The following is an 8,033-nucleotide window of genomic DNA, read 5'->3' on the forward strand; positions in this document are numbered from 1 at the left end:
AGGTTCCAGATTGAGGTGATGGCTAGAGAAAGGGACTTATATTTTGGGATTAGTTTATCATATGACAAGTGTTGTGAGATAGGATATAAAGAGTTAAAGTTGGCAAAGTTGCTAGAGTGAGCTACGTGGGTTATCATACAATGGTATTCCTTCAAATAAGCAGGCGATTTCTTGACTTTCAGATTTTCTAGTGATGCAGTCATGTGTGATATCGTAGTTTTGTGATGCAAGTGTATTGTTAGTGTGTGGTGTAGTAATGGGTGCAATGGTGTGTGAGGAAATTGGTGAGTGCATTGAACTTGAGAAATATTCATTTGAATCTGTGAATGTGATATGTGTAGGTGATTGCAAATGATGTGTGGATAGTGTATCATATTAAAAAAGATCAATGCATTGTGGAGTACGAGTGGGTACTGCAGTAATGTCAGTGCCAGTGGGAGTACATAAGAAATACATAGTATATAAGGTGTAATAACTCAACAAATATTTTTGAAAGGAATTTTTTTTCATTCTTTTCAAAATGAGAACTTATTTTTCTCCCTCTCTTAATCCCTTTTGGTTTATCAAACCATCGATACCATGTTACCTAGATTATTATTTTTATCAATAGTAGATGTAGGCTTACTTGTTGTAATTTTGTTTAGTAGTATATAAGGTGTAATAACTCAACAAATATTTTTGAAAAAGATTTTTTTTATTCTTTTTAGAATGAGAAGAACTTATTTTTCTCCCTCTCTTAATCCCTTTTGGTTTATCAAATCATCAACATCACAGCTTCAACAGTTTAGGACATGAGATTTTCTTCATGGTACGGTTGTGAACGAATCAAATTGAAAAAGTTGTGAATTGAGATCCAATCGTTCCAATTTTAAAACTTTAATAATTTAATTACTCCTAATTTTATTAAAAATACCTATTCTATACCTTAATTTTATTAAAACTTTCAAATAAAAACTTAGTACCCTCACGTTCCCCCACCCCACCCCCCACAAACACACTTAGCCCCTCACCATATTTGTAACATCCCTTATTTTTTAAAATCTAAATATGAATAAATTGTGATTTTATCTTATTAAGTTTAAACTTTATAATTTTAGAAATTATTTTATTAGAAATAATTAAATAGATTCGGAGATAATTTTATTTTGAATCAATTAATATTATTAAGTAATCTTATTATAATAAAATATTTTGTATAATTTTAGTAATTAAAAAATAAGAAAGAATTGTACAATTTAATTTAAGTAACTTTTATTTTGAAAAGGTTATGATTTATTTTATTAATTTGATATCTTATTTTATAAATTAATCAATGAGTAATTAAATTAATTTTATTCATATTTAAAATTAAGTTAATTAATATTCTTACGTTATTTTTATAATTGGTTATTTCATATGATTTGAAAATAAAACTTAGTAATGGAAGTATTATATAATTTAATTTAAGTAATTTTTATTATGAATGAATTATGGTTTATTTTATTAGTTTGAGCTCTTAGAGATTAATTTATTAAAAATGATTAAATTGATTTTTATAAATACTTTTGAGTTTAAGTTAATTAATGTTTGTGTAAAATTTTTATTATAATAAGTTATTTTATATAAATTAAAATTAAAGTTTCGATGATAGAAAAATAATAAAAGGTCATAATTTAATTTAGATAATTAATATTTTGAGTTTAAACTGTATTTTATAAAATGTGATTAGTATGTTTACTTTATAATTTAAATTAAAGATAATTATTTGAGTTCATTGATATATTGATAAATAAAATCTTACGTATTTTAAAAGTAATCTTTATAGTATTATATTTGATTTCTGAATTGTTATTTTATCTCAAATATTTTGTAAAATTGTTATATTACTTGTGTATATTTTATCCTAGTCTTGAAAATTTCTAATAAAAACCCCTAATATCCAAAATTTTCCAATTTACTACTCTAAATCCCTAAACCTATGTTCAGAAAGGGAAAAAGAGAGAAAGGAAAAATAGAGAGGGAGCAGACGGGAAACGAGAAAATTGAGGAAAGGGAGAAGAGGGATCAGGGAAGCTAGAGGAGAGGGTGATGACAAAAAGTGTCATTACCGCCGCTGCCGTTGAAATCGAAAGGGAAGCACCACGAAGAACAGAGAGATGCGCACGATAGAGGGAGAAGGTAGCATCGCCACCGTGCCTTGTTATCGTTGCTTAAGCTTCAATCGCTATTGTCCCTGCTAGGGTTACCACTGACGCCGAACAGAACAGGGGAGAGGAACGCAAATTAAAAGAGAAAAAGGAGCACTATTGCGGGCTGGTCGCCAAGAAAAGAAGAGGCGACGCTGGTGGGGATCAACACTGGTGTCGTCGCCGTCACTAGGGTTCGTGGTCGCCACTGCCGTTGGTGACGGACTAGGTTGCGTCCAAGCTGCCGGAGCTGCCATCACCGTGACCTAGTTGCTTCGGGTCAACCATGTCTCTGCCTCTGATGAACCTTGTCGTGCCATATCTGTTGGAACTACCGTGGTTGGAGCTTGTTATTAGAGAAAGCAATTTGTTGCCACCATCTTTCAATCTAGCCAGCATCATCCTCTTTGTTCCAGTTCCAATACAAATTTTCTATTTCTTAAGCCTGTAACGCTTTCTTCCTTACTCTTCTATCATTTTGTTCATCCGTTATACTCTGTCCTAATTATAGTAGCATATGGTTTTGTTCTAATTGTCAATTTATCTCTTGAGCAATCACGATTGGTGTTGAGGTCGTTGATGTTGCTGCTGTTATGCTATAGCTAGTCGCAAGAGTTTTACTGCTGCGGGATTACGTTGAAATTGTTGCTGCTGCTATGAATTCAAAATAAGCGGGCTTATCGTGGTTAATTCGTGCGAGTTTAGCTAATCGAGGTAGGGGGTTTAATTTAAACGGGTTTAGTTTAAGAATATCCACAAAGTTTATTGGATAACTATCAATAGGTATAATAGTTGTGAGTAATTGATTGATTATGCGAATGTTGAATTGTGGCTAAAATTGTGATTGGAATGGTTGAGATTGTGATTTGGAATTGTTGATTTAGTGCTATTGAATGATTATGTAGATTATGAATTGTTTGACAAATAATTGTTGTGAATGCTGAGTTTGATGGATTATATTGGTTTATTACTGTTAAGCTGGTTAGTAAGTATATTGTAATGGTGGTGGAATTGATTGGTGATTGTTTTGAGATTTGATTTTGAGAGGTATTAAAGGGGTTGAATTTCGAAACACTAAACTACTTGTTGAAAATCTGAGTTTTGAAATGAAACGGCAACTTTGAAAGTGAACCAGCAACTTAATAGAGATTGGAATGAGTTTTCCTTTAGTTTTAAAACAGTTTTTCACATTTCTTGATGTTATTTTAGATATTTTTTGCCCTTTTTGTTGGATATAGAGAAGTAAAACTTGTGAGCAAAGAATCCAAACATATAGAGTTAAATTTGATTGCAGTTCTGAAATTGGATACTAAAATCCTGCTTGATTTGACATTGCTATTGATTCGTGTTATTGTTGTTCTGGTTGGAATTCAAATTTGAAATCTGAAATCCTTTTCATAGATCATCATATCTGTGTTACTATGGCAGTAATGTAAGTAATACAAGAGTGTGATCTATAAACACTTCAGCTTATTTTTAACTTTTTTACATCAAATTAAGAATCAATAAACCAACATCATAAACATATAAATGTATCTGTCGAAAAGGTTTATTGGTTTAAGCTGTAAGCTAAAGTCTCAGTATGTAATGAAGTTAGTATTGTTTGCATTCAACCACTAGGTGGAAGCCATCAAAAGAATTACTGAGTATGTTGCTCAACTGAAAAAGAGTTGGGAAAGGACATGATAAGAATTTTAGAGTTCATATTCATTGCTGAATAATACGAGTATATTTTTTTTGTTTTTCCTGTGCATTTTTAAAGGAAAAACAAATCTTGTTTCTTAAGCTAGTATTTTTTGGTTGGTGGTCTTTTCAGGTGTGTGACACTTATTAGAAGCTTCTCCATGAGAAAGGAGCTGAATGAACATGATGGAGTTTGTAATTTATAGTTTACATTTTAGAGATTTATAATTCCTTATTTTTCTTGTCCTATGTATCTATCTAATTCATTAGGGTTCTTCAATGTGTCTTGTTAGTTTGTACTTTAAAGTTTATATGTTGAAGATATATAAAACAATCTTAGTTAAATGAAAGATATTTGAACTATCTATATTATTATATATTATATAAATGTTGACTTGTTGAGTAAATTAGTTAATATATTAATTAATTAAAAAAATAATATAATTTGACAAATTATGTATAATTTGTATTAAAAAATACAAAATAAATAGTGTTTTGTAACTAAAGAAAAAAATGTTACAAAATCAAGTTACATTTTGTAACAAAATTTTATGATAGGAAAAAATATATTGTCACAAAAAATATTTTAAAGATTAAAATTTGTTATCACTTTTGTAACGACTTTTGGTTTTTTGTATAAAAAAAATTTGTTACAAAATATTACTTTGAATTATAACAGTTCCATTTTTTGTTACAAAATCTTTTTGTAACGGGACATACTGCAACGGCCTTTTTTTTGTTACAAAATCCTTTTGTTTCAAAATTTCGATTTTTCGTAACAAATTTTTTTATTATAAATATTGCTTTTTTTTGTAGTGTATTATCTCGACCTTGTTTATCGACATCTAATTTCATCGTGACTTTTTCATTTTTTTTTTTTTCAAGCTCCATAATTTTTTAAATAGAGGTGTCCGAAATCATGGAAAAACTTCAAGTTAAACTAAACTAGATATTAAAAAAGCCAAAACAGCATAGATGACAACCTTATATACAAGCTCTAAATTGCACACATATGATGGTGCACGTAACTAATTTACACCTGTATTCCTAACTTCTTGAACTTACTAACAAACTCCCTGAATTTGCTATTAATTTTCTGACGCACTTACACACATATATCAGTAACAAATTAAACATAATGCTAGATAATAAAAGTATGGTGGGTTGGTTCCAATGTGTTAAAGGAAATTATGAATATATTTTGGGTATAGTGTTTTTGGTTTATGCACAACGGAATAGCTGTTCATATTCCAGGTGCATTCGGGTTCCTTTTTTTTTTTTTTTTTATAATTATGTGTATTCCAGATACAAAATATTCGAATTGTACTAATTTTAGTTTTAATAACTCTGCATCTAGGATGAGTAACGTATACCAAAATAGATAAATATGTTACAAATTATATATTTTTGTAAATATTATATTTAAATATATAATTCAAATAAAAAAATCCAAGACAAATGAATAATTATCAACTTTTATCAAAAGAAAAATAAGGAGCGTATTTATAATTATTTTGATGGTAATTTATTTTATTCCTACATAAAAGTGGAAGTGTAGAATCGTTTAAACGTGTACATTGGATCCAGTTAAATTAAATAAGATTTGTTCTATTTTAGACTTAAACCTAAATATTTATCAGGTTTATTTTTTAGAGTAGAACCTGACTTTAGCTGAATAAAATTTTATTACATTTGGGTTATAATAACTATATCAGATCCAAACGGAATGAAAATCAGATCTAAAGTAATTATAATTTATAAAAAAGATAAAAGCTTATTAGTTAGTTGTTATTAAGAATTTAGTACTTGAATCTCTTCATAAATTCTAATTTTATGTATCTTGTATCCTCTTTTTAATTTTATAATTTTTTTTGAAAATAAATAAATCAATTTATAATTATATTACCTAATTTTGGTTAGAAAATAAAATAAAATAAAAGCGTCTCAAGTGTGACTATTGAAATGCTAGTCTTATGTAATAATAATACGATGGAATCCATATTCCATACACATACACAAATCATTATTAAGCCATGAGTAGGAAGCAACTACAAGGCTTCTCCTCATGCACTACATTTTATATATTAAAACATCAGAATATCAAATAGATCGATCTGAAACGATACCATAAAGAACAACAATACCATCTATTATTAATTGTTGATTAATAATAATTCGATCCATGCACACACAATCGAATAATGGCATTATCGAAGCAGGTTAAGAAGCTGCTTGTTGAATAAGGTATTGATCGACCTCGAGGAAGTTCTTGACGGCAAAGTCCTTAACGGCGGATGGATCGGGAATCTCATGGCAGGTCTTTTCGTACTCAGCCGTCCATTTAACCTCGCAGCCATTGTCGGCGGTTGTGACGGCAATGTGTCCCTTGAACTTCTTGTAGTACTCTAAGAGGTCACCTTCGATCACCGCATAGCTCACTGTCTTCTTCTCATCATCCGCAGCTTCTATCCTCTCTTTTGATGATTTCACCAATGATGACCCTGCACCACCATCATATATACTAAAGCTTGTGATTTCCATTCATTCAAAAGTTAGAATTCTTTTCTATATTTTGATGCTAAAAAATTATGCAAATTTCTAATTCTATTTTCATGAATTGTGATATCATCAAAATTATCCTCGTTGAAAAATTAAAATACCAAAATTAATCCACTAATTATCTTCTTCATTCAACACAACAACACCATTATTACGTACCCTCATCATTATTTCCAGCACCACTCTCATTATCATCAATCATGGTTAGTTGTAGGAAGTTTTGCCTTATATAGATTTGTATTAACAAATAGTACAACTAAAACAGCAAAGATGGCAATCGTAGTTTTTGAAAAGGAAAAGACTGAATGGTGGTGGTTGAAGGTAGTGTTAGTGGGTAGGAAAATCACCTTCGAAGGCTAGGGATTGAGGGTAGTTTTTAAGGAAAATCACCATGTGGGCAATTTTGACTTAAAATCTCCTTTATGGTGGGATCTAATATAAAAAAAAAAAAAAAAAAAAAAGGCACTAATGGTCAATTTTGTCACTTTATTTTATTCAATTTTTTAAGTTTATGAGAATTATTATAGTAACTCAAAATTAATTATAGGGTACTATATAATATTCTTATGACGCATGTGATTGAGAAATTGTCACATACCCTTTTATAACAATGAATCTGAAATTATTGATTATATTAAAAGTACCAGTAACACCATATAAAAAGGAGCATAGTAACAAATCCTTAAATATTATAAATTATACATACTAGTTGTGAGGGGTAAAAACTATTCAAGATAAATTTAGCTCAAGTATATTTGATTTTTTTTTTTAATGGAAGACAAAAAATAAAGGAGAAGAAAATAATCCCTATATATTTTCCCTTAGGTTTAATTGGTGTTAGAAATTAAATTTTGTTAAATAATTACCTTCACCATAAGTGATATGGCGGACAGAACCAGCAGCCTTGCCATCACCCTCAAGAACCTCAATGCTTTTGTAATCATGTGGAAAAGCCTTAGGGAATATTTCTGTGGACTCCCTAATTGTTTTCCAGAATTTATCTGCACTTGACTTCAGTTCAATGTCTACCTCAAGCTTTCCACGAGTAGCCATAGTAAAATATTATGTAGTTAGCTAGAAGATATGTTATGAGATTATAGGTATATGCATGTTTATTATATAGTGGAACAACAGTATATGATTATGTTTTTTTTTTTTTTACAATGGCTTTAAATTCATTAGGAAATATAGCTCAACGACCACCTTATCTTATCACATCAAGTTAATGGCATTCACGTGCTAGCTAGTTCGCTATTAGAGAAACTTGGGACCCAATCACTAAATTTTCTGAATTCAGACATTTATGAAATCATGTCGTTTCCATTTATGGGGGATTCAGAACCAGTGGACTGATTAGTGTGGTTGTTAAACATGATCAATATCATTGATGCGGTTGTCCAACCCAAGAAAGAATCTTCTGTTTTTTTTTTCTCATACACACACTCACTCACTCACCCACTCACACACTCACAATATATGGTTCTTCAATCACCCCCAACTAACTAGGGATCGAACAAAATAAATAAGAGAGTATACTTTTTTGGATATACGTCTCACACACACGTACGCACAGACACCCTAACATATTCTACTAAAAGGTTCTTCACCAGTCACCACTGTTTCCAC

The 8,033-nt window shown here is 30.1% G+C and overlaps 1 protein-coding gene across 1 annotated transcript; it reads right to left on the bottom strand.

Annotated features, from left to right (window-relative positions):
• Positions 1-5,799: 5,799 nt before the first annotated feature.
• On the bottom strand, positions 5,800-7,512 carry LOC107643392 (MLP-like protein 423). Its single transcript, XM_016347022.3, has 2 exons — positions 7,274-7,512; positions 5,800-6,349 (listed from the first exon to the last, which is right to left on the bottom strand). Exons 1-2 carry the CDS (start codon positions 7,458-7,460, stop codon positions 6,069-6,071), a joined length of 468 nt encoding a protein of 155 aa, XP_016202508.1. The 5' UTR covers positions 7,461-7,512; the 3' UTR covers positions 5,800-6,068.
• Between the last annotated feature and the right edge of the window lie 521 nt (positions 7,513-8,033).

This window comes from Arachis ipaensis, chromosome B5 (assembly GCF_059453495.1).
Source record: "Arachis ipaensis isolate K30076 ecotype BB chromosome B5, ASM5945349v1, whole genome shotgun sequence".
In the NCBI taxonomy this organism is placed as follows: domain Eukaryota; kingdom Viridiplantae; phylum Streptophyta; class Magnoliopsida; order Fabales; family Fabaceae; genus Arachis; species Arachis ipaensis.

Excerpts from the sequence above, each read along its gene's own strand:
- LOC107643392 (XM_016347022.3), bottom strand. The coding sequence starts at position 7,460 with ATGGCTACTCGTGGAAAGCTTGAGGTAGACATTGAACTGAAGTCAAGT. Across the intron at positions 6,350-7,273 it reads CCATATCACTTATGGTGAAG|GGTCATCATTGGTGAAATCA; the intron begins GTAATTATTTAA and ends ATGGTGGTGCAG.